The 25772-nt window shown below is 46.1% G+C and overlaps 1 protein-coding gene across 1 annotated transcript in view; it reads right to left on the bottom strand.

Moving 5' to 3' along the window:
* The window catches only part of PHF2 (PHD finger protein 2), a 129197-nt gene extending 103441 nt beyond the window's left edge, over nucleotides 1-25756 (bottom strand). Inside the window, exon 1 of the mRNA XM_007956325.1 lies at nucleotides 25659-25756. Coding sequence (XP_007954516.1) covers nucleotides 25659-25756 — 98 coding nt within the window. The remainder of the gene's footprint in view (nucleotides 1-25658) is intronic.
* Between the last annotated feature and the right edge of the window lie 16 nt (nucleotides 25757-25772).

Below are 25772 nucleotides of genomic sequence, written 5' to 3'. Positions count from 1 at the left end.
TTCCAAAATGGAAACTTACCTACCTCACAGGGTCCCCATGAAAGTGAAACAAGAATACAACATGTTACATGTTGTTGTTATGTGCCGTCGAGTCGGCCCCAACTCATAGCGACCCCTCCTTGGGTTTCCGAGGCAGTATCACTACGGAAGTAGGATTGCCCAACCTTCCTTCCGAGGAGCGGCTGGTGATGTTACGTGTAGCACATGCTAACACTCAAAGCAGACCTCTCCTCTGCCCCTTGCCTAAGACAACCAGACTGACAACTTTTGGGCATGGTGCAGCCTCGTCCCCCTGGTGGTGATATATACAAACTGCAGCATGTGACTTCTCCCAAGAAGAGCCCCTTGGATGCCTGGCTCACAGAACTACACGTATTGTGCCTCCTTAACGAAGTTCTGCTCTGCAGAAGCCTGCAGAATAGTGCAGGAGCTGCTTTGGACAACTCTCTTACCAAAAAATTGGTAAAATCTGGTTGCAAAGTGCTGTTGGGGTAACCACTAAGAACTGATTCCTTAACTAAACCAAACTCACTGCCACCGAGTCTGTTCCAACTCATAGTGACCACTCCTTGAGTTTCTGAGGCAGTATGTCTATAGAAGTAGATTGCCTAGTCTTCCTTATAAGAAGTGGCTAGTGAGGTTGAACCACCAGCCTTCTGATTAGCAGTCAAATGCCTAACATACTACATCATGAGAGCTTCAGCAGATTATGGACACTATGTTAACACATGTCTGTGATCAATAACATGAGGAAAGTACAAAACTAAGTACTACCAGGGATTCTATGATCCATGAGATCCTTCCTGCTCCACTATAGGAAAGTACAAGGCCCCACAGAGGGCACTATCTTCATAGGGGTCACCTGTGAGTTTAAGAAGAAAAATTACAGACACCCAGAATGCTAGAGAATTAGACTGGAAGTAGGGCTCAGGAGAAAACCCAGTTGGAGCCCCTCACTGACAGGTGGGAGGGACCTGCAGTCCACAGAGGCTGAGGGAGCCCCAGGTTCCCACAGACCCACCTGAAACCCAGTCTCCCTGCACCCTCACAGGCCTCCAGAGACAGCTCTAAAGCAAGGCTGAATGTGCTGGACTCATCCCTGACTCAGAATTTCAACAGAGGCAATAGGACATGAATCATGAGAAATAGGGGCTCTGCTCCCCATTCTTCTTGTGAAGCAGAGGAGGGGCTACTTTCTCAGCCCAGATTTCTGTATCCTAATCTTTGCTTTTCTTGTCATTTAATGTGAAATAAAAAAAAGGCAAAAAACAAATGCTTTCTCTCATGGAAGCAGAGAGATACTACAAGGAACAAAGTGAAGGCTGGGTAGAAAGTCAAAAGTACAGATGCAAGCAGGGTGTACAGGGGGACTGGGACCCTGAGAAAGAAGGAGAGGGATGTCTGCTCTCTGAGCAATGGCCTCTGGGCCAGGCATGTGTGGTCATCTGTCAAGCTGCTCTTTTGTGTCACTTGAGTCTCCAGCCTGACCATAGCCTCATGCCCAGACAAGGACCCAGACCCAAGAGGGCACACAGCTCACCAAGGCTACCAGCAAGCTAACCTCGTGACAACGGTCAGGGTGAGGGAGAGCTAAAGGCCTCAGGGCTGAGACATGGTGGGCCCTAAAGTCCCACACAGCTGCTGTCCCAGGGCTATATGACATCCACCTGACCCTCATTCATACCCTAGGGGTTATAGTCACAGGGCCTGTCACCCTCAGCTCCCAGAGGAAACTGGCCCACCCCCAAGCCAAAAGTGCTGTCTGGTGGTACATCCAAGGCTCCAGAGGACAAATAGGCTTTTCCTTTTCTCCTCCAAGTCTTGCTCAGGACTCCAATATTGAGTCTTTGCCCCAGTGACAGGACCTGAGACAGATTTCCAGTCTGTGTGGAGGGGAGAGTTTGAGTATAGAAAGACTCCTGTGCCAGGTCTGGATTCTTCTGAAAATAGAAGCAAGCCTTCTCCTGAGGCCAAATCTTGCTAAAATGATTCCCTTCAGAGAAAAAAAGGTACACACGAAAGAGCACTATGCTGAGGGGAGACAGGCTCTGATCCCCACTTCCCCCCACCCCCAACTTGCTGGGTATCCTGTTTCTCCATTTTCAGAAAAAGGGGCTTGGACTAAACATTCTGAAATGCCTCCCAGCCCCTACTCCCTGGTCAAATGACAAGTATAGAGGGCAGGGGTCAATTGAAGTGACACCATACCAAAACCTGTGCTGACTTAGAGAACTGCTTTTATGCGAGATGAGATCCAAAATATCAATTAAGTCCTTCCTATACAAAGAGTAAATTAAAATATAAAATCTAATATACAATTGAAGAAACTATGAACAACAAAAAGCAGTGCACATAAACTATTTTCTTTATTACCACCACCATCTCTGAATCAGAGCTGTGTGGCTCAATAGGCCAAAAGTACCTAGCACAGAATCTTAAAAGCTTGCAAGCGGCCATCTAGATGCAACAATGGGTCTCTCCTCATCCAGAGCAAAGAAGAATGAAGAAAACCAAAGATTCATGGAAACAATTAGTTCTAGCAACTAGTACACCATGAGATCCTCAGCCTACACAACTATGAGACCAGAAGAACTAGATGGTACCCAGCTACCACTGTCAACCACTCAGAGGGGGATCTATGTAGGAGATCCTGGATAGAGAGGCAGAACAATATGGAACAAAACTCAAAATCATTTGGGAAAAAAAAGGGGGGGAGACCAGGTTTGCTAGTCCGATAGGGCCTCGTGGAACCACTGAAACTATGGCCCCTAGTTGCCCTTGAGGTCTGGAATTGAACCCATACCTGTGGCTTCCAGCCAAACAAAAGACATATGAGTTGAACATTTACCTGAGGTAGGTAGATACACTCCTTGGAGAAAACAATCAAGGGAGAAAGAAGGGCTGTTTATGCACAGGGAGACAGCTCAGGGAGCAGGAATGCATGGAGGAATAGTGTGATAGTTGGAGCTGTGTGTCAACTTGGCTGGACCATAGTTCTGTGTGGTTTAAGCTGTTGTGATGTGGTTATTCCCATGATGGGATCAGATGATTATGTTTTGAGCAGCCAATCTGTTGAAAGGGAGCTTCCCTAGGGGTGTGGCCTGCTTCTAGTATATCTATGGACATCCTGGGAAAAGAGACATTCTTCTGTGGATTGGGATTCTGTTGTGCTGCCTACAACTGTCTGTGAGTGAAAAATCCACCACTCGGCTTGGAGATTTGGGATTTGTCATTCGTTGAAGTCAACAGCCAGTGTACTGCCTACCAGCCTTGAGCTCCTGAGCCCCTGCAACTGCAAGAGTCGGGAAAAGCCTCTAGCTTGACGATTGATCCAGGAACTTTGGACTTGCCAGCTTCTATAAGTGTGTGAGCCATTTTCCTAAGATAAATTTATATATATATATATATATAAAGATTTACTGGTTTTGTTTCTCTAGAGAACCCAGTATAACACAGATGGACACAGGGAAGAGGTAACTCTCGGGAGGAAGTGGAAGGGGAGTTGTTGCATTGGGGTCAATGTCATTATACAAAGTGTATGTGAACTGCTGTATGGAAAGTGAATTTGGCCTGTAAATTTTACCCAAACCACAATTAAAAAAAAAAAAAAAAAAAGTACCCAGCACAGGGGCTGCTCCTGCTAGGTCCCATCATGGTTATGCCCAAGACACAGGGCCAATGAACAGCTAGCTTTCCCATTGCCAGCCCCATGTGGCCGCAAGCAAGGATCCACCTAGATGGTGTGTCAGAGTTGTGGAACAGGACACATAAGCCAGGATAAGTAGGTCCTCAAAGAAAAAACCTAAGCCCATTGCCATCAAGTCAATTCCAAGTCATAGCAATGCTATAGGACACAGTAGAACTGCTCTATGAGGAGACTACCTCATCTTTCTCCTGAGAAGCAGCCAGTGAGTTTGAACTGTCATCCTTTTGGTTAGCAGCTGAACACTTTAACCACTTTACCACCAGAGCTCCTCCTCAAAGAAAAGCACATTAAAAAGGGATATTCTGCATCCCATCAGACTTCTTGAGACTGTCAGGATCATCAGGGACAAAGGAGTCTGAGAAAGTGCCAAGCAGCCAAAGGAGACTGCAGAGGTGCTGTGCTGCATGCAGTGTAGTCTGAGGGCAGGTGGGGAGGGGGAGGAGCCTCAGCAGGGAGAAGCCACCAAGAGGGGCATGAGGACACAGGGACCAGGTTTGTAGCCAGGTTCACAGTGGTGAGTGAGGCTGGTCCTCAGTTGTTATATGCAGGCCGTGGGAGTATAAGATGTTAACAGTGGGGGAAACTGGGTGAGTAATGTATGGAGACTCTGCACTACTTCTGCAACATTTCTGTAAATTTAAAACAATTCTAAAATAATAAAAGTTGATTTTAAGAAGAAAAGAAAGACACATGGGCCTGACTTCAAGAGGACTCAAAAAAAGGAGCAGGGAGATACTTAGCAAACAGGTGAGGTTTCAACTTCCATAGAATTGGATGCTGTACCGGTGTAGGGGTAGCAAGTCAGGAACCAGCTTGGAGGCTTGCTAGGTTTGGAGCACTCACCAAGAGAACACAAGCTCACCCTCCATGAGTAATAAATTCTATCTGAGAGCCCACCCCAACCCCACAAGCAGGCTGCCTTCTACCACTCCTAGAGTCAGCCTGACCTTCAATAGAAGTATCTGGGTCATTTACAAAATCCTACAATTGTGGGGAAAGAGTAATTTAAACATGAGCAAGCTCAATAAATAGATAAAAGTAAATGCAAATTACGAGATACCATTTTTCAATTTCCACATGGATAAAATTCAAAAAGTTTGTTGTCCAATGTACAGAGAAAGAACACCACAACTTACTTAGTAGCTTTATAGCCTGAAATGCTATATCCTCAATCCAGCAACTTTACTTCTTGGGATTTGTCCAGCAGACATACTTGCACACTGGCACAAAACCACAGAGACCAGGATATCCACTGTACAACATTATTGCAATATATTTAGCCATACAGCTATTACAGCTCAGGATCAGAGACAGCTAAATGCAAAGCAGGAGACTAGAGGAGGATGTCCCAGAGCGTCTGTGTGACAGAGCCTGCACAGGCACAGAAGTGACAAGGAAGAACCCATCACATCACGTGTAGAATGCTTGGTATACGCTGCTGTTTACTAGGAAATGAAAAGAAGGGGTGGTTATAGATATATGAATATTGTCTAAACATGAAATACCTCAGGATGCTTTCCTAGGAACTAGAATCAAAGTTCCTCCAGGGACAGGGACAGGGAGACCAAGATATGAGACATGCTTTTCTCTACAACTTCTTCATACTTTTTTGTTTTGTTCTTAGCAAAATAAGTATAAGAAAAGAAAGGCAGGGCATCTAGCTCAATCTAGACTGATACAGGCACAATATTGGGCACGAAGATTTTCACTTAAAACAAAACCTCTAAAATAGCCCTCAACTAGGAATGATTTTGCACACAGGGGACATTTGGCAATGTACGAAGACATTCTTGGCTGTCATAATTTAGGAAGATGGTGCTATTTGATCTAGTGGGTAGGCCAGAGATGCTGCTGCACAACATCCTACAATGCACAGAACAGCCCCCACAACACAGAATGATCCAGCTCAAATGTCAGTAGTGCCAAGACCAGGGAACTCTGCTCTAACCTAAATACCATCTCTCCAGATGGTCTTTGAGGAGAAGACTGGGCAATCTACTTCTGTAAAGATTTACCACCTAGTAAACCCAAAATGGTAGCATAGTGCCTAAGGCACTTGACTGCTAACCAGAAGGCTGGAGATTTAAACCCACCAACCACTCCTCGGAAGGAAGATGAGGCAATCTACTTACATAGTGATTCTGCCTCGGAAACCCAAGGAAGGGTCGTTATGAGCCGGGTCCGACTCGACTGAGCATTACAACAACAATAACAACAACAAACCCAAAATGTGTTGTTATGTTGTCAGAATAGACTCCATGGCAGTGAGTTTGGTTTTTTTGTTTTAGATGGTCTTTGGTTTAGGGCCAGTTTCAATTGTTTTTCTTCCCCCCCTTAAACTGAACCCAAAACTGCCTGCTTAGAGGTTCCTTCTCCCATGTTTAATTTGGCACTTAGTTCACCCCAGACTCTGCAGCTGGTGTTGGTGTTTGGAAATGGGAGTCAGCAGTGGCAGGCTACACTCCCAGAGGCAGAATGAGACTATGGTCTCTGGCACCCCACACACACTGTCACCTGGTATTGGAGGGCCACTGAGTCAGTGCAGCACCGGGGAGAACGCACATCCACTGAATAACTGGGGAACAGATTTGGTCCTGATCCCAAGAGGAGAGCTATATAGGGGTCTGTGGACTCATGAAAGTAGCCCCGCTGTCTTGCTGCCTCTAGCAGCCCTGCTTCACTTCACCCTCCATGAGCATAAATTCTATCTCACATAACAGGCACTGCCTTCTGGAATGCTGTGTGGACTTCAGGGCCACAGAGCCACCCTGGACAAACATGGCACAGAGAGTCTGCAGGGCAGGGGCTGTGGGCAGAGGCTCAGTCTCTCAGGTAAGGGTTTCCTTCAAGCCTTTTTGCTTCATGACATGCAAAGAGAGTGCTTCTCTGTACTTATCTTTGAGAGTGCTTATCTGTGAGACTGGCCTGGAAAACCATCTCCCAAAATACTTGTTCTTGTTAGCTGCCATCAAGTTGGCCCTCAACTCATGGTAACCCTATGCACAGCAGATCTGACCACTGTCAGCTTTCATCAGCTGATTTCTGGAAGTAGATCTCAAGGCCTTTCTTCCTAGTCTGTCTTAGACTGCAAGAGCCTCTGAAACCTGTTCAGCATCACTGCAATACATAAGCCTCCACTGACAGATGACCAGTGGATAATCACGAGGTATACTGGCCAGGAATCAAACCCAGGTCTCCTGCACGAAAGGTGAGAATCCTACCACTGAACTATCATTGCCTCCTCTAAAAAATGCCCACATTCCCAAAGCCTCCCAAGCATTTAGGAACTTTTCACCTCTAAGAAACAGGCTCTCTCATACAATAGTGCCCCCTTTCCACACACCTGGCCCTCACAACACACTGGAAGGTTCTACAGAAGAAAAAGTGGTATCCCGTCCTACAGAGGGAAAGTTAGCCACCACAGAACATACAGGCCGCACCACCCATTAGGTCCCTTACCAAACCTACTGCCATCAAGTTGATTCCAACTCACAGTGACCCTGTAAGACAGAGTAGAAGTGCCCCATAGGGTTTCCAAGGCAGTAAATCTTTATTGAAGCAGACTGCCTCATCTTTTCCTGGGGGGTTGAAACGTTGGCCTTTGGTTAGCAGCTGGTTTTAACCACTGTGCCGCCAGAGCACCTGTCAGGCATTAGACAGAGGAAAGCATTCCCATCTGTCATTTGAGGTGAGACTCAGCTCAGCTCAGCACGGGGGAACTCAGGACATCGGCAGGCTTGGTCTTCCCAGGGAGCAGGCACCGTGGGATCCTGTGTCCCCCACCCCAGAGCCCCTTATCTCTCCCTCCAGGAACCCACATCCCTCAGAGTTTTAACCTCACACCTGGCAGATTGGGGATGCTGTGGCATAGAGGAGAGAAAGACTGTGATATGGACTGGCTGGCCCCAGACTGACAAACTCATACTGCTCCATGGACACATCCTCCTGGAGGTCCACCCCAGGGCCATTTCCACATCAAGGGTAATGGGCTAAAACTCAAATGCCTACCTGGTGAGCAGGTAGCACCAGTGGCAGTCCAGTGGAGAATGGGGATGGAAATGTAGGGTGATACTGGGACCAGCTAGCCCCAAAGGTAATTTCCCAAGGGAAACCAGAAAAGAAAAGTTTCATGTATAATCTGTTTTAAATGTTAGCAACCAATTTGATTTTTTGTGTGTAGCTTGGCAGCTGGTGTTACAGCCTGTTGGGGAGCTTGGGGAGCCCTGAGATCCTGCAGGGTGACCTGGCTGGAGGGCTCAGGCCCTAAGAGTCACACAGGCATTATTCCTCTGTAGGACCTGGAGGGATGTCTGCTCAGGATGCAGGACTCCAAGATGAGTGGCCCTCAGGCCCTACCTGGGACAGGAGTGGTATCAATTACACTAGAGAGACAGCTCTGGCAGCCTCACAGATAGTAAAGATGGAGGGGCCGAGTTGGGATGGGACAAGGGAGAGAGCACCAAGGCCATGGAGAAATTGGGCAGTGCAGACTGCTGAGAGAAGGAGAAGAAAGGGTAGGAGGGTCAGCTACATGCTGGGGGACTGCAGCAAGGAGGGGACTGGGTGATACATATACAGAGATGATTATCATGCAAGGAAGCTAATAACCATGATGGCACTACCCTGAGAATCTCAAGGTCAATGAGCAGCCACGCTTCTATTTCTCTGACCAATTGTCATCCTCTGACAGGCACGGGCAGGCTTGGTCTTCCCAAGGAGTAGGCACCCTGGGAGCCTGTGTCCCCCACCCCAGAACCCCTTGTCTCTCCCTCCAGGAACCCACATCCCTTACCCTAGGACTTGCATCCCTACTCCAGGGCCCTTGTCCCTCTTCCCGGAGTCCTCTGTCCCTCCCCACAGTGATCTTCATTCTCCACTTCAGACAGCCTATCCCCCACTTTTGGGACTCTCATCCCTCCCCTCAGAGAACCCTGTCCTTCCCCTCAGGGTTCCCTTACCCCTGGACCCTGCATCCTCCATCCCAGGGCCTCTGTCCCTCACTTCCTAACTAGTCTATGTCCATCTTTCCCCCACAGTCCACTCCTCCTCGGCACCCTGAAAAACTTCATAAAATGTAAACCAAAGCTTGTCACACAGGCTCTGTCTCAACCCAAGCTGCACCTAGGGAAAATCTAAGTTTCCATTGAGTCTGTACGCCCACATGGCATCTCCACTGCATCTCCTCTCACGCGTTGGTCCTCTGGCCCAGCCACATTATTCCAGCCAATATCAACCTGATCACTCATCCTCAGGCACACCTTACCCTGAATCTCAGACTGCAGAGGCTGAGGCTGAAGCTGGGGTCCTGCTCACAGCTGCATTTGTGGAGCCGAGCACACATGGAAATAGCCACTGAGCATACTGGAAATAGCATCTTCACTGACAACCAGGAGCCAGGTGACCTCAGTGCAGGCAGACCCACACTGCAGGCTTGGACACCACTCTGGGGGCCACTTATCATTGTACCTAGGCCTTCCCAAATCTGAAAATCATAGGTCCAAGACTGTCCTGGCTTCATGTGTGATGACACAGAGTCTGTAGCCAGGAATGTCACCAAGGCCTTCAAAATAAGCAGAAACTGCTCACATGTGCCTCACCTGCATTTGGTTGGGGTACAGTGTCAGATTGGAGGCTGGGTGTGGCTGCTGACCCCTCAGGCCTGCACAGAGCTGCCAGAAGACAGGCAGACACACTGGGAGAGCATCATCCAACACTGGATACAGGTGGCAAAGAGCACACGTGCCCCCTTCCCTCCCCTACAGTTTCAAAGTAAAGAAATTTGCCTGGCCCCTTCGTCTAAGTTCCAAGATAGCTGAGGAAAGGTTGGCCATAACTGTCAGCTGCTCAGGAAGAGACCATTGGGCACCAATGGTTACTAAGTCTCAAGTTTAACACATTTGGCAAACAGGTGACTTCAATGCAAACCCAACTCTTACTCAAGCTCAAGCACTCTGACTTACTTTAGGTTGGGTCAGGGACATTATCAGGTGTCCCACCCTACAGATCTAGAAAACTCTTACAATACTCCACCTTGCCCCTTCTCAAGCCTTGGCTATCTGAGGGCAATTTCTGGATCTTTCCAGGATGCTACTCTTTACCAAACTCATAGTGCCTAAGGCACTTGACTGCTAACCAGAAGGCTGGCGGTTCAAACCCACCAGCCACTCCTCGGAAGGAAGATGGGGCATTCTACTTCCGTAGTGATACTGCCTCGGAAACCCAAGGAGGGGTCGCTATGAGTCGGGTCCGACTCGACGGCACACAACAACATCAGTCTTCCTGAACCCTAAACCAGGCTATCAAGACCCCACCAAGACTAATCAGCCATGGAGGAAGCCCTGGACAGGGAAGAGGCACTCGACAGGACAGGGACCACTGCAGCCTCCTGTGTGGGCTGCCTTGTTGTTATGTGCCGTCAAGTTGGACCCAACTCATAGCGACCACTACTTGGGTTTCCGAGGCAGTATCATTACGGAAATAGATTGCCCAACATTCCTTCCAAGGAGTGGCTGGTGAGTTTGAACCGCCAGCCTTCTGGTTAGGAGTCAAATGCATTAGGCACTATGTTACCAGAGCTCGGCACATGGGTTGCCTTAGGCCTGCATAACCATTCCGAAGAAGCACTTGCAAACAATTTCCCATGGGGCCCTATTTTCCCAGAGATGCTCCCCAGAACCTGTGTAATTAGTGGTCTCTATGGGTATGGTAGAGTGGGGCAGGTATAACATGACAAGGAGACCTCAAGGTGTCAGCACTCACTGAGTCCTACAGCCTATCTAGATTGTCCCAAGGTAAGAGGGGAGTCCACTGGGCCCAGCTAAAGCCCTCATCCTAGATCCCTCTCTCAGGCCCAACATATCCATCACTTTTGGCACCCATGACGGTCAAACACAAGACTGAGAGCTTTACTGTGTACACCTTCCTTGGCTGCTACTGGCCCATGCTTCTCTGAGTGAATCACAAACAGGCTAACCACAGACTTGGAGCCCAATACTCTCTGATGATGTGGCTACTTCTCAGCACACCTTGTCCAGCTATCCTCAGCAGTTCTTTCTTCTGGTCCTCTGATGCCTTGTGAGGGGCAGAAGGCTGGGCTCAGTGTACCCATGGTTCAGTTTGGGTGACTGCGTGAGCAGCAGAGCTCACTGATCCCCATGATCACCATCTTCTCTCTGCCCTCACTTGCTGGCTCTGTGGTCCCCTAGTCCTCAGCTCCAGTACAGGCTCTGTGTGGACTCTAGCACTGGCTATGGGGATAGCAGACAAGACACAGGCATATCACCCAGCCCACAGCTTGACACAGTCAATGCTCCTGGAGAAACAAACCCCTAGGTCTCCCTGCAGGTATCCTTGCTCCAGTGTCTTGAAGGAGAATGACACCTGCACATCCACCCAAGCTCCCTTGCAGAGCACCATGCCCCTTCAGCCAAAGTAGTCCTTAGATAGGTTCCTTCAGAAGCCTGCCACTCCAGACTTATCATCCCCAACACCCCATGCCTTCTTCTGAGCCTGGTGCCCTCCCTCAGGTCCTGGTCTGGGGAATTTAACTAGTACCTCCTGCTCCATGCCAGCCCTGTCAGTCTCTTGACATTCTTTACCCTGTACTCCTCGATTTATTGTGCTGGTCTTGGGCAAGCTAATACTATGAGCCTCAGTTTTCTCCTCCATCCAATAGGATGAATTCCCTAGCTTTCAGGGAGGCACAGAGGCCAATGAGGAGATATTCTCCACATTGCCAAGTACTCCTGAGCATGCTCACTGACCAAGGCCCAGATAGCCTGATGGACACCATCCTGGTGAAAGGCATCAGGATGAGGCCCAACAAGGAGTACAAGATGGAAACCCCATAATATGAGCATGGTTCCCACATATATGGGTAGGGGAAATGCCCAGCCCAGGATCTGACAAGCAAAACGCAACAAATATTTATGGTTGAAAAAGGTAAATAGCAAACTCCCACTCAGGTACGTGAGCACCAAGGCTGCACATGGGGTGAATGGGAACTAATTCCTGCTTATATGTGCATCTGGAAACTCAAGGTCACCACAAGGTAGAAGATGATTAAGACAAAGGCACCAGCCATGAAATATTCAAAAAGGAAATTAAGAAAATTCAATATATAAATATACGTAAAAAAAAAAAATCACTGCATTCAAGTCAATTTGACTCATAGTGACCCCGCCTTGGGATTCTGAGATGGTATCTCTACAGAAGTAGATTGCCCAATCTTCCTTCTGAGGAGTGGCTGGTGGGTTTGAACTTTCAACATTCTGGTTAGCAGTCAAATGCATTAGGCACTATGCTACCAGAGCTCCTAAAAAAATAATAACATCTAAAATAACAAAACAGGGATAAATTTAACCAAGGAAGTAAAACATTGTACACTAAAAACTCTAAATCAATGCTAAAAGGAATAAAGAAGACCTAAATAAATGGAAAGACATTCTGTGTTCATAGATTGGAAAACTTAATAGTTTATTAAGAAGACGGTATTACCCAAAGCAATATACAAAATCAACACAATTTCTATCAAAATTTCAAAAATCTTTTTTGCAGAAATGGAAAGGCCAATCCTCAAATTCACAAAGAAATGCAAGGAATCGTGAACAGCCAAAGCAATCTTGGAAAAGAACAAATTAGGAAGACATACTTCCTGAGCTCAAAATGTAACATAAAGCTACAATAACCAAAGCTGTGTGGTACTGGTATGTTGTTGTTGTGTACGATCAAGTCATTTTTAACTCATAGTGACACTATAAGACAGAGTAGAACTGCCTGAGGGCTTCCAAGTCTATAATCTGTACAGAAGCAGATTGCCACATCTTTCTCCTGTGAAGAGTCTGGTGGGTTAGAACTGTTGGCCTTTAGGTTAGCACTTGAGTGCTTAATCACTGTATCACCAGGGCTACTTATTACTGGTATATGAATAGACATAGAACTAAGATTCCAAAAGTAAACCTGTACACGTATGGCCAATTGATTTTCAACCAGGGTGCTAAATCCATTCAATAGAGAAAGAACAGTAACTTTAATAGATGGTGCTGGGACAACTGGATTTCCACATGCAGAAGAATGAAGTAGGAACCATACCTCACATAGGAAAATTAACTCAGAGTAGATCAAGGACCTATATGCAATAAGTAAAACCATAAAACTCTTAGGGGAAAAAAAAAAAAACCACAGCGGTAATGCTTTGGATCTGGAAACTGATTCTTAGATATAACACCAAAAATATGAGTAACAAAATAGATAAATTGTACTTCATCATAATTAAAAACTTTTGTGCATCATAGACATTAAGAAAATGAAAAGATAATCCATAGAATGGAAGAAAGTACTTGGGAACCATATATCTGATAAAAGATTTAATGTCTAGGCTATATAAAGAACACTTGCAAGTAAACAACAAAAAGACCAACAATCTAATTATTAAACAGCAATGGACTTGAATAAACATTTTCCCCAAAGAAAATATATAAATGTCAATTAAACACATGAAAAGATGTTCAATATCATTAGTCACTAAGGAAATGCAAATGAAACCCACAGTGAGATACCACCTCATACCTACTAGGATGGCTATAATTAAAAAAGAGAGAGAGAGAGAGAGAGATAACAAGTATTGGCGAGCATGTGGAGAAATTAGAACTCTCATTCATTGCTGATGGGAATGTAAAATGGTACAGCCACTGCAGAAAAGTCTGGCAGGTCTTCAAAAAGGTAAACATATAATTATCATATGACTCAGCAATTCTACTCCTAGGTATATACCCCAAAGTATTGAAAACAGAAGCCCAAACAAATGTTTTACATAAATGTTCATAGCAACACTCCAATAGCCAGAGGTGGAAATAGCTCAAATGTCTATCAACAGATAAATGGATAACGAAAATGTGGCATATAGGGGATAATTATTCAGCCATAAAAAGGAATGAATTTCTAATATATTCTACAATGTAGATGAACCTTGAAAGCATTATGCTAAGTTAAAGAAGCTAGACACAAAAGATCATGTATTATGATTCTACTTTTATGAACCCTCAATGAGATGGATTGACATAGCAGCTGCAATAATGGGTTCAAGTATAGCAACTATTGTGAGGATGGTGCAGGACCAGGTAGTGTTTTGTTCTGTTGTACATGAGGTTGGTATGGGTTGAAACCAACTCAACAGCACCTACCAACAACAACACATTTATATGAAATATCCAGAATAGGTAAATCCTTAGAGATAGAAAGAAGATTAGTGGTTGTCAGGGGCAAGCGGGAATGGAAAATACAGAGTGAACGCTTAATAGGTACGGGGTTTTCTTCTGGGGTGATAAAAATATTTGGGAACTAAATTGTAGTGGTGGTTACACAACACTGTGACTGTATTAAAATCAATGAATCATATACTTTAAAATGGTTAATTTTATGTTATGTGAGTATCCACCTAAATTTTAAAAAGAGAGAAAGAGATAAAAAGCTGTTTTTCTCCACTGCCAGAACAAATTCCATAAAGACCAAGGGAGCTAGGAAGGCGCACTCACCAGCAATCCAGCAAGGCTGAGAACCAAGATGGAAAGAGGGAGAGAATAAAGATGGAAGAAGAGTGAGTGAGCCCAAGGTGGAGAAGTCCTGCAAGAGAGAGGCAGTGGTGCGTTCAAGGAATATGACAACCATCACACCAAAGAGACACAGGGGCAGCAGCACAAGGATTCACAACAAGGGTCACTTAGTCATGAGGGACCACTTTTTGATGGCCTTATTGCTATAAAACTTTTCTTAGTCCATGTTGTATTTTTGTAACTGGACACAAATGAACTTATCAGCTCCTGTACCTTTGTAGAGGGGAGTGCATCCACCTGCTGCTCATTAGAGGGTGGCCTTGGATCGGGGGACTCCATCATGCTAGCATTTCTCACATGTGACATGTGTCATGCTCCATGATTCCTCCTCTCTCTCCTCCACTGTGCATGCCTGTGACACGGAGGTGATCACATGGACCGTCCCGCCCACCATCCATGCTCCAAGTAAGAACCAACTAAGATAGTGAGCATAAAGTAATACCTTAAAGCACTACACAACCACAACCACCGTTCTGTAGCACTACTAGTCACCATCAACACTGGTGACTAGGGGACTAGTGATTATGGGATTTGTTTTACCTAAACTTTGGCTTTTTTTTTTTTTTTTTTTTTTGGTAATAGACAATTTTTTAGAGCTGAGTTTACAGGAAAATTGTGCAGAAAGTACAGATAGCTCCCATATACCACCTTCTTCCCTTGCACATTATTTCTCCTATTAACATATTGCATTCTTGCGACACATTTGTTAAAACTTATCAACCAATACAGACATTATTATTAACTGAAGTCCAAAGTTTACATCAGGGTTCATTCTTTGTGTTATACCATCCTACAGGTTTTGACAAATTCATATAGCATCATGTGTCTACCAATATAGCATCATACAGAATAGTTTCACTGCCCTAAAAATGTCCTGTGCCCTACCTATTCACTCCCTCAAATCTCGAACCTCTAGTCTTTTTATTGTCTCTCTAGTTTTGTCTTTTCCAAAATGTCACATAACTGGAATCATACAGTAAATAGCCTTCTCAGAATGGTTTCTGTTCATTTGTTGTTATTTGTTGTTGTTATGTGCCATCAAGTCGGCCCCGACTTGGGTTTCCAAGGCAGTATCACTATGGAAGTAGGATTGTCCAACCTTCCTTCCAAGGAGTGGCTGGTGGGTTTGAACCGCCAGCCTTCTGGTTAGCAGTCAAGTGCTTTAGCCACTATGCTACCAGAGCTCCTATATTCATTTAGCAATATGCATTTAAGGTTCCTCTATGTCCTTTCATAGCTTATAGCTACACCTTGAGTTTTAGGAGTAAGGTTCTTTCAGCATACTCCACAATATAACATCATTTTCTGGCCAATGTCATTCCCAACAGCACATTTCGTTTCTTTTGGAATAAGGATCTGGAAAGACACCCAGGAGTATAGAGGCAAAGGGATAGCCAAAGAAAAGAGGTATTAGAGGTGCCAGTTTGCACAACACGCATCCCAAACCTTTGCTCAGATTTAGGCAAGGCTGAGGCCTAAATGACCCCAAGCAATGTCAGCCCAGTCCAGAGATTTCACACTACCCATGTTTCTAGCCAAATATTTTCAATCAATGAAGACAAACAGTCTGACAACTAAGGTGAGCCTCATACCAAATGGCTTACTTCAAAACATATCTCCTTTAAAAAGAATCTATGAGTACAGGACTTCTACTTTACCCTATAAAAGAAGGTGACAGGTAATTTCTACCACCTTCTCCCAAACTTCTTAAACTCATACATTCTCTCTCTGGCACACGATGAAAAGCCCACATTTTAAAATGGTTAATTATTATTCCTAAACACTTCACCCACCACTCATCTCTCTGTTTGTCATACTGTGGTGGCTTGTATATTGCTGTGATGCTGGAAACTAAGCCATTAATATTTCACACACCAGCAGGATCACTCATTTTAAGCAGGTTACGGTGGTACTTCCAGATTAATAAAGACTAACAAGAAGGACCTGGAGACTTACTTCTGAGAAAACTGGTTAGTGAAAACCTTCTGAATAGCAGGAAAACACTATCTTGATATAGTGCAGGAAGTTGAGCCCCTCAGGTTGGAAGACTAGGGACGAGCTGCCCACTCAAAGTAGAGTCTATCTTACTAATATGGATGGAGTAAAGCTTTCAGGACTAGTGATTGGAATGCAAAAGCTGGAAACAAAAAGATCAGTATCTAGAAAATAAGCCCTTGGTGACAGAAACAACACTAGAGATCTCATGATGGAATTTTACAAGACAAATGGCTTCTTCATTGCAAATACCATTTCTCAATATAAATGATGACTATACAAATGGCACTGGTCAGAAGGAATACATAGGAATCAAATCAACTACATGTGCAGAAAGAGACGATGGAGAAACTCAGTATCATCAGTCAGAATAAGGCCACCGGCCGACTGCAAAACAGACCATTAATTCCTCATATACATGTTTAAGTTGAGGATGAAAAAAATTAAAACAAGTGCACGAGAGCCAAAGTAAAAACTTGAATAGAACCCACCTAAATTTAGAGACCATCTCAAGAATAGATTTGACACATTGAACACCAATGACCAACGACCAGACAAGATGTGGGATGACATCAATTCAAGGACATAAGACATGAAGAAAGCAAAAGGTCATTAAAAAGGAAAGAAAGAAAATGTCAAAATGGATGTCAGCAGACATTCTGAAACTTGCTCTTGAGTATAGAGTAATATAAGTAGATAGAATAAATGATGAAGTAAGAAAGCTGAACAGAAGATTTCAAGGGCAGCCTGAGAAGATAAAGCAAAGTATTACAATGAAATGCCCAAAGACCTAGAGATAGAAAACCAAAAGGGAAGAACACACCAGGAACTTCTCAAGATGAAAGAACTGAAGAAAAAATTCAAGCCTCGAGTTGCAACACTGATGATTCAATGAGTAAAATGTTGAACAACACAGAAAGCATCAAGAGGATGGAAAGAATACACAGAGTCACTGTACCAAAAAAACTGGTCAATATTCAACTACTTCAGGAGAAAGCATATGACCAAGAACACATGGTATTGAAGGAAGAAGTCTAAGTTACACTGAAGGCATTGGTGAAAAACAAGGAATAGTTTTGGTTCTCTAGTGCCACTCTAACAGACGTACCACAAATGGAAGGCTTTAACAAACAGGGGTTCATTCTCTTACAATTTAGAGGCCTAGAAGTCCAAGTTCAAAGTGCCAGCTCTAGGGGCTGGGTGAAAGCCCTTCAACTTTGGGTTTCTGCCTCTTGCTTTTGGCCCACTGGAACAGGAGATGTTTCTTAACTCAAGCAGCTGCTGCCTGCTGAGGCTGACAGACCCAAGGTCCACAAGCAAAATGGCACAGTCCCAAGATTAGTAGACATGGTAGGCCACTGGTTCAAGTCCAGGAATAATCCCAAGATAGGCAGACAACATAGCAGGCATTCCAAAAAGTTCCAGAGACCTTTCTCAACACTTCTTATTATATACTGGAAGCAGACCACACCCCAAAGGCAGTAGATTCCACCATGGAGTTAATTACCAGTCTCATCATGGGGGGTAACTATATCCAGCTGCCCCAACCACTCAAAACCAGGCCCAGCCAAGTTGACACACAACTTTACTACCACATATACCTATTGAGATGTTTCAACAAACAGATGCAGTACTGGAGGCACTCATTTGTCTATGCCAAAAAATCTGGACCAAGTCAACTGACTGGAAGAGATCCATATTGGTGCCCATTCCAAAGAAAGGTAATCCAACAGAATGAAGAAATTATCGAACAGTAACATTAATACCACATGCAAGTAAAGTTTTTCTGAATGTTGTTGTTATGTTGTTGTTATTTGCTGTCAAGTCGGCCCCGACTCATAGCGACCCCTCCTTGGGTTTCCGAGGCAGTATCACTACGGAAGTAGGATTGCCCAACCCTCATAGTTTTCTGAATATAATTCAAAAATGGTTGCTGGAACACATTGACAGGGAACTTCCACAAACTCAAGCCAGATTCAGAACAAGATGTGGAATGAGGGATATTAATGCTGATATCAGATGGAATCTTGGCTGAAAGCAGAGAACACTAGAAAAATGTTTACCTGTGTTTTTGACTATGTGGATCATAACAAATTATAGATAACATTCCAAAGAATGAAATTCTAGAACACTTAACTGTGCTTATGCTGAACCTGTACATAGACCAAGAGGCTATGTATGTCATAGGCACAGAACAAGGGGATTGATACCGCATGGTTTAAAATCAGGAAAGGTGTGTATCAGGGCCTTTTCCTTTCAGCATACTTATACCATCTGTATGCTAAGTAAATAATGCAAGAAGCTGGCTTATACGAAGAAGAACATAGCATCAGGACTGGAGAAAGACTCATTAACAACCTGCAATATGCAGATGAAACAGCCTTGCTTGCTGGAAGTGAAAATGACTTGAAGCACTTACTCATGAAGATCAAAAGACTACAGATTTCTGTATGGATTACACTTTAATGAAGAAAACAAAAATCCTCATATCTGGACCAATAAGCAACATCATGATAAATGGAGAAAGGACTGAAGTTGTCAAAGATTTCATTTTAATTGGATCCACAATCAACCCCCATGGAAGCAGCAATCAAGAAATCAAACCATGTATTGCACTGGGCAAATCAGCTGCAAAAGACTTCATTAAAGTGTTAAAAAGGAGCTCTGGTAGCATAGTGCCTAAGGCACTTGACTGCTAACCAGAAAGCTGGCAGTTCAAACCCACCAGCCACTCATCGGAAGGAAGGTTAGGCAATCTGCTTCGGTAGTGATACTGCCTCAGCAACCCAAGGAGGGGTCGCTATGAGTCAGGGCCAACTCAACAGCACATAACAACAAGAGCAACAAAGTGTTAAAAAGCAAAGATAACAGTTTGAGGACTAAGGAATGCCTGACCCAGGCCATGGTGTTTTCAATCACCTCATATGCATGCAAAAGCTAAATAATGAGTAAGGAAGATCAAAGAAGAATTGATGCCTTTGAATTATGTTTTTGGCTAAGAATACTGATTATACCATGGTCTAATAGAAGAACAAACAAATATATCTTGGAAGAACAGCCAGAATGCTACTTAGAAGTGAGGATAGTAAGACTTCGTCTCACATAATTTAGACATATTATCAAGAGGGACCAATCCCTAGAGAAGGACATCATGGTTGGTAAAGTAGATCAGCAAAAAAGAGGAAGTCAACAAGATGGACTGACAGTGGCTACAACAGTAGGCTCAAACACAGCAATGACTGTGGGGATGTTGACTGTGAAGGTAGAAGACCTGGCCATGTTTTGTTATATTATATGTGGGGTTATCATGAGTTAGAAACAACTGGACAGCACCTAACAAGCACATCATAGCTCTATTTCCACGCTTATAGACCCTTTTTTCAGTTTAGGGATTAGAGATTCTAGGATGTCATTAGCAGTTTTAATTGACCAAATTTCAATTTTGAAAGTTTTGCCTTTCCTAGCACACATATAGATATATGCATACACACATGCACAGTCATGCATGCATATACATGTTTGCTCACATATACACACACAACTATACCCATACTCAGGCTAGTCAAGGACAGACCAGACCTACTAAGCACTGGCCCAGAATCCCATTCAGGGTTGCCAGGCATCATCTATGAGGTCTTGGCTCCTGCCCCAAAGAGCTTACAGTTTAGTGGGGTGAGGAACAGGACAAAAGTGAACAAAGGCCAACACAGTCATGAGGTGCTGCCCTATGTGGGAGAAAGACATGGAAACAGGACCCCAGGAGGAGGGCAGGCTGAGCCCAGGTGGACATGTGAAAATCAGAGAGATCCATTCCAGATATGTTTTGTCAGCTCTACCTTCAGAGCATTTCCAGAATCCAATCCCTGCTCCCACCAACTAACATCCCTCTTCACTGGCCTTCCTGCCTCCACCTTCATCCACAACTATACTATATTTGGCCCTGTCAAAACTCAAGTCAGCTCACACCCCTCTGCTCAGAGCCCTTTCCACAACTCTCAAAGAAACCAAAGTCATGATCATAACCCATAGGCCCAATTCTGGCCTCCCTGGTCCTGTTCCTCGCCCCCCCCCCCATTATCACTCACCCACAGTACCTGCAGTGCACTGGGTTTCACTTGTATATGGCCTTTCTGGCCCTGGGTCTGTAATTCTACCAAAAATAATCTATTGGGCTACAGTCTGCCCTGAGCTTGGTCTATTTCACTCACCTTAAAGGGACAGGTCAGAAAGTTGGCATGTAAACTACCCAATAGGACTGAACAACTTGCAGAGAGTAGTAGGTTTGCAGTCATGCTGAGAGGGCCATGCCTTGAAATTTATATAAACAGCCAACCCCACAGTGGTTTTAAGAGGGGAAAGGGAACCTCAAGACCAAGAAGAGCCTGGAGTGGAATAGTTTGGACCTGGGGTTCCTGCAGGGGGAAACTCCTAAAAGAGTTGTAATACAGGTCAAGGGTTATAACACTGAAGACAGCAAGCGAGAGGCCCAGATGGGGCCTGGAAGGGGCCCACTGGCACAGACTTTGGCTGAGAGGCCCAGAAGCCCTAGCTGCAGAGAGCTGGCAGTGAGAGGTCCAGAAGGGGCCTGGCAGCAGAGCTGGAGGGCTGAGAGGGCCTGCATGGCTAAGCAGGTTGCACACTGGCTGTGAGGTGGGCCAGTTAGAAGCAGAGAGGCCTATGGCAGGGAGGACAATGGCAGAGAGGCCTGACGGCAAAGAGGCCAGACAGCAGAAAGCAGCTAACAGAGCTGAGCAGGCTGCTATACTGGCCACGAGCTGTGCCACTTAGCAGTGGAGAGGTCTGATGGCAGAGAGACCTGACAGCAGAAAACAACTGAGAGAGCTGCCCTCACTGGAAGCTATCCTACACTGAAGCAGGGAGGAATGTGCTTTCTACTTCAGGGGAATCTTCCAAAACTTGTCTATGTGCTTCCTGATCCTGATCCCCAGCTGTTCCTGTTACTTTCAAGTTCATCCTGATCCTGAGATGTAGCCCGTTACTACCCTAATAAATCACATAACTGTGACTATGATCTGTATGTAGTTCTGTTTGGCCACTGCAACTAATTATCAAACATAGCTGAGTAGTACCGAGTGTTGTGGGGGTAATGGCTGGTGTCAGAAATGGTGAAGAAGTTGGAGAGAAAAAGTACATCTGACTTCCACCTCATAGAAACCACCTTTTTGCTGATCCTGATTCTTATCCCTCATGAATTTAAGCAATTCTTCATGCCACATTACAGTACCTTACTCACATCTCATTACAATGCTATAAAACACTCTATTTACAAGTATGACTTCCCACAGGAGAGACCAGAAAAGGGCAAGGGGCCTACTCTGTCACCCTAGGACCCTGCAGCCAGCACCGAGCCTCACACAGAATAGATGTGCAGTGGATACTTACTGAGGAATGAAGGAAATTTTTGCCACTTAAGTTACTTGCACACAACCTCAGCTTGCAAATACCTTAGAGCAATTTTACAAAACCCTTTAAAGTCCAATAAAACAAAAGGGCCAGACAGTTATGGTTTAAGCAGTTTTGATACTTTAATGAAATAATTCTATTTCCCAAAGGTAGATAGTCTTCAAATTAGGCTGGTGACAGGTGAAATACCTAGGTCTTTAACCAAGAGCAAGTGCTCCAAACCTAGCACTGCAGGTGGAAGCAAGGTGCAGGGTCTCATCTTCTTCTGCAAAGAAAAAACAAGGCACAAGATTTGACCATAGTGGTTGGCCTATGGGCCTTGTACAAAAATGGCAGGTCCCAAGCCCTACATAGTACCACACTTGCCTACTCAACAGAAAGGCCAGACACCTTCTCCCTAGCTTCTGGCTGCCAGGTCCCGCAATAAAAGTCATCTCTTCTGAATCAAAGTTGCATTCTCACAGCAAGCTGCTGAAAGGTGGCTGGTCTGAGAGTGTGCCTGGCCCCAGGAGTGTTCAGGCAAGGAGGAATCTTGTGTGGGTTTGGTGATGAAGCAACTAAAGAATGGCCCACATATTCTGGGGGCCACTCATCTTACTCAGGGGCTGGACACTCACATGGACCACTTTAGGAACATGCCATAAACTATCCCCCATTCCAAGCCCATCTCACAAGAGAGGTGCCCGGGAGAATGTTGGGAGGAGGGGCTTTGGGGGATTCCTGCTAAGGCCAAGGCATCTTAGAAGAAAGCTCTGCCCCTAGAAAGGTGTTATTCTAACGAAGTTCTCAGCTGGCAAAGTGCCAGGAGTCATCTCTAGCAAAACTCAGCCACTGTGAATGTGGGTGACCTTAGAAACCATCCTAATTGCTCTCCCCAAAACAGCTTCCAGGAGGAATGTGAGGGGGCCACAGGTGAGTACAGACTAAGAAGCATTACTGTAATAATTATGTGCTTATTTTTTACAGTTACTGTCTATGACAAGGCATACTAATTTTCTATTTTAGAGAATGATAAAAAATTTCCATTAAAAAAGAAAATCCTAAATTTTTGAAAAAAGAAAGAGTAAGGACACATGACAACAAAATGCAACGAAGGATCCTGAAATAGATAAAGGGAATTAAGTGGAAAAGCTAGTTACATAAGTCTGAACAATGTCTTTACTTATCCAAACTACAGATTTCTGTTGCTGTTGTTAGTTGCCGTCGAGTTGTCTCTCACTCATAGCGACCCTATGTACAGCAGAACAAAACACTGTCCAGTCCTGTGCCAGCCTCAAGATACTTGCTATACAGATTTCTGTAGTTTTGTCAACAGTGATCTCATAGTTTTGATAATGGGACATGGTTATGTAAAACGTTTGCATTAGGGGAAGCGCGGTGCAGGGTATAGGGAAACTGTACTATTTTTGTAACTCTTCTGTTAAGTCTAAAAATATCTCAAAATTAAAAAGTAAAAAAATATTCAAACTTTTTTTAAAAAATGAGTTGAAATGTTAAAACATCTGAAATAAATAACAGCACAGGTGTTGTGCAGATCTGGTAACAATCATGGATCCTCCAAGAATCTCTGAAGTTTGAGAAGTGCAGGATCATGTCCCATAACTTCATTTTACAGATGAGGCCCCTAGAGATGAGGGGACTGGCTAGGGTTGTGAGAATGCCTGACATCTCTCCCCATTAATGTCCCTGCCCTGAGCCACCCAAGGGGCTAGAGTCTCCAGGAAGCTTTCTGGCCTCAGGCTAGTCTATTCAGAAAGTGATACTTGATCAGAAAACATCTTCCACAGCAGAAGGGAAAACACAACACCCTAACACACCAGGGTCACCCCAGATAGTCAGAAATGGATTAGTAGCTATCAAATTCCTACATCTAATCAAATCAAAGGCCTCCAATCATAAATTAAAATGAGGGGACAAGGCCTCTCTCTAAACATAATCTTTAAGGTGTCAGTACTCAGTCACACCTCCCTGTCTCTGCCTGGTCCAATACTGAAAATAAGATCAACCCCTGGGCCTTTTTCAGATCTTTTTCCCTTCCCTAGGTGATTCAGCTCAGAATGGGCCTCCCTTCCCAACCCAGGGGAGAGGAGCTTCTTGAGCAGTAAGACAAAGGCCCTCCCCCCAAAACCTCCCATCTTCCCCAGCCTGGGCACTGGCAACTCTGCAAGGGGTGCCTGCTTGCCAGGCAAAGCCCTGGGTGGGGGAAGGGAAGGAGGCCTACTCTAGGACTGAGGTGCTCTCAAGGACCCAATCAATGCAGGCTTACCCTTGGTCTGGTCCAGGCTTCCAAAGGGGCCAGACTGCTCAAGTGACCACCACTATCCTGTGCATCCCCAGGGAGCTGGCAAGGGTATCCCTGCTGACAAAGTACCTACCCCATTATGTCCTTGTTTCAGCACTGGGCCAGGACCCAGGCAGTGCTGAGAAATACAGGCAGTTCCTGCCACACTCTAGCCACCTGTTTCCCCACAGTGAACTAGAAGGACTAAAGGCACACCCTATTTTAAGGGCTACTGGCTAATCATGGAGACCCAGGATAAAAGCCAGTATGTAGGTGCATCTCTTCCCTGCAGGGCCAGGGCCTCAGTCCTACACAACTCCTTTTTCCCTCACCCTGCCCCTGAGATCTGAGACTACAGCCCCAGAGGATCTCAAGCCCTGGCCAGCCCTGCTGGGTTCTCCCTTGGCTCAAACATCCCACAGGCAAAGTCTGATGTAAGAGAACCTGTTGGAGCAGTTTGAGTACAGTGTCACCTCCTCTTCCTTCTCTTTCTCTTCCTTCTCCTCCATTTACTTCTAGGTGGGAAGGGGCCTAGGCTTTTGAAAAGTAGGCATAGGGCCCGGTCATTGTCACCAGAAAAGGCCAAGAGGGCTGGGCGTTCAGTCTCTCCAAGCTTTACCTGCCCCCCTCCCCTTCCTTATAGAAAAAAAGGCAATGTCAAAACCGGAATGTCCCTCTCCTGAACAGAGAAGAGTAATGGAGAAAAACGAAGACAGGGAGGAGGTGGCAAAGCCACAACACCATCACAAACACACACACACACAAATACACACACACATTATCTGTCACAGATACCCTGGCAGTGACAGCAAGCCGGTCCAGGAGCCACACTGGCGTGGAACGAAGGAAGCGGGGAAAGGTCCTGGCCGCCCGGACCGGGTCCAAGGAGCTCCTGGGCCTGGAGAAGGGTGGGCGCGCCCTCGCTCGGACCCCCGGCGCCCCAGACCGCCAGCGTCAGAGCCCGCCACTCGTGCCTCTCCAGGGACCGGTGCTGGGCTGCGCTCCCACTTCTCTCGGCCCTGGCGGGCCCGGAGCCCGCGCGGGGAAAGTTCCTGCAACTTCGCAGGGGAAGGAGACCGGGGGATGGGGGTGGGGTGCCGGGCCTGGGCCTCCTGTCGACGCCGCGCGCCCGGGCACCACGTCCTGCTATGTCCAGAGATACTCAGGCCGGCCTGACCCGTCTCCGCGACGCCCTCAACTTAGACTGGGGCGCCGTCCCTGTGCAGCGGCCCCAGCAGCGCGGCCTGGGCTGGCCTCTAGGCGCGGAGCGGCCCCCTGGCTCGCCCCCCACCTCCCCTGTCGGCCGGGCCTCGGCTTTTGTGCGCGGCCGGCAAGGGTCGCCTGCCGCCCGGAATGCCTGAGTGGAAAGCCCAGCACCTGGGCCCAGCGCCCCCGCCCTGGGCACAAAAGGGTGCGCGGCCCGGGGCAACGGCCTCATCAACCTCCGAAGACTCCCAAAATACGTCCTAGAAGCCCAGGGACCGGCAGATACTGCCATCGCTCGCATCTGCGGGCAGGGCCTGTGGGTCAGACGCAACGGCCCGGGGACTAGGGGCTGGTCCGCGCGAGTCGCGGCGGGCCGGGCCCGGCGGCGGACAATGCGGCGGGCTGCTGGAGCGGAGACGTCGGGCCGCGCGCTCACCTGCCGTGGAACCAGTCCTTGCAGGCGTCGCACTCGATCATGAAGCGGGTAACGTCGTAGGGGAGCCGGCAGATGCAGTACACAGGCACCGTCGCCATGTTAGCTGCGCCGCGC

This window comes from Orycteropus afer, unplaced genomic scaffold, assembly GCF_000298275.1.
Source record: "Orycteropus afer afer isolate SDZICR_OR568_19922 unplaced genomic scaffold, OryAfe1.0 scaffold00607, whole genome shotgun sequence".
Classification (NCBI taxonomy): domain Eukaryota; kingdom Metazoa; phylum Chordata; class Mammalia; order Tubulidentata; family Orycteropodidae; genus Orycteropus; species Orycteropus afer.
Note: the sequence above shows the minus strand (reverse complement) of the source record. Positions and strands in the feature narration are given on the sequence as shown.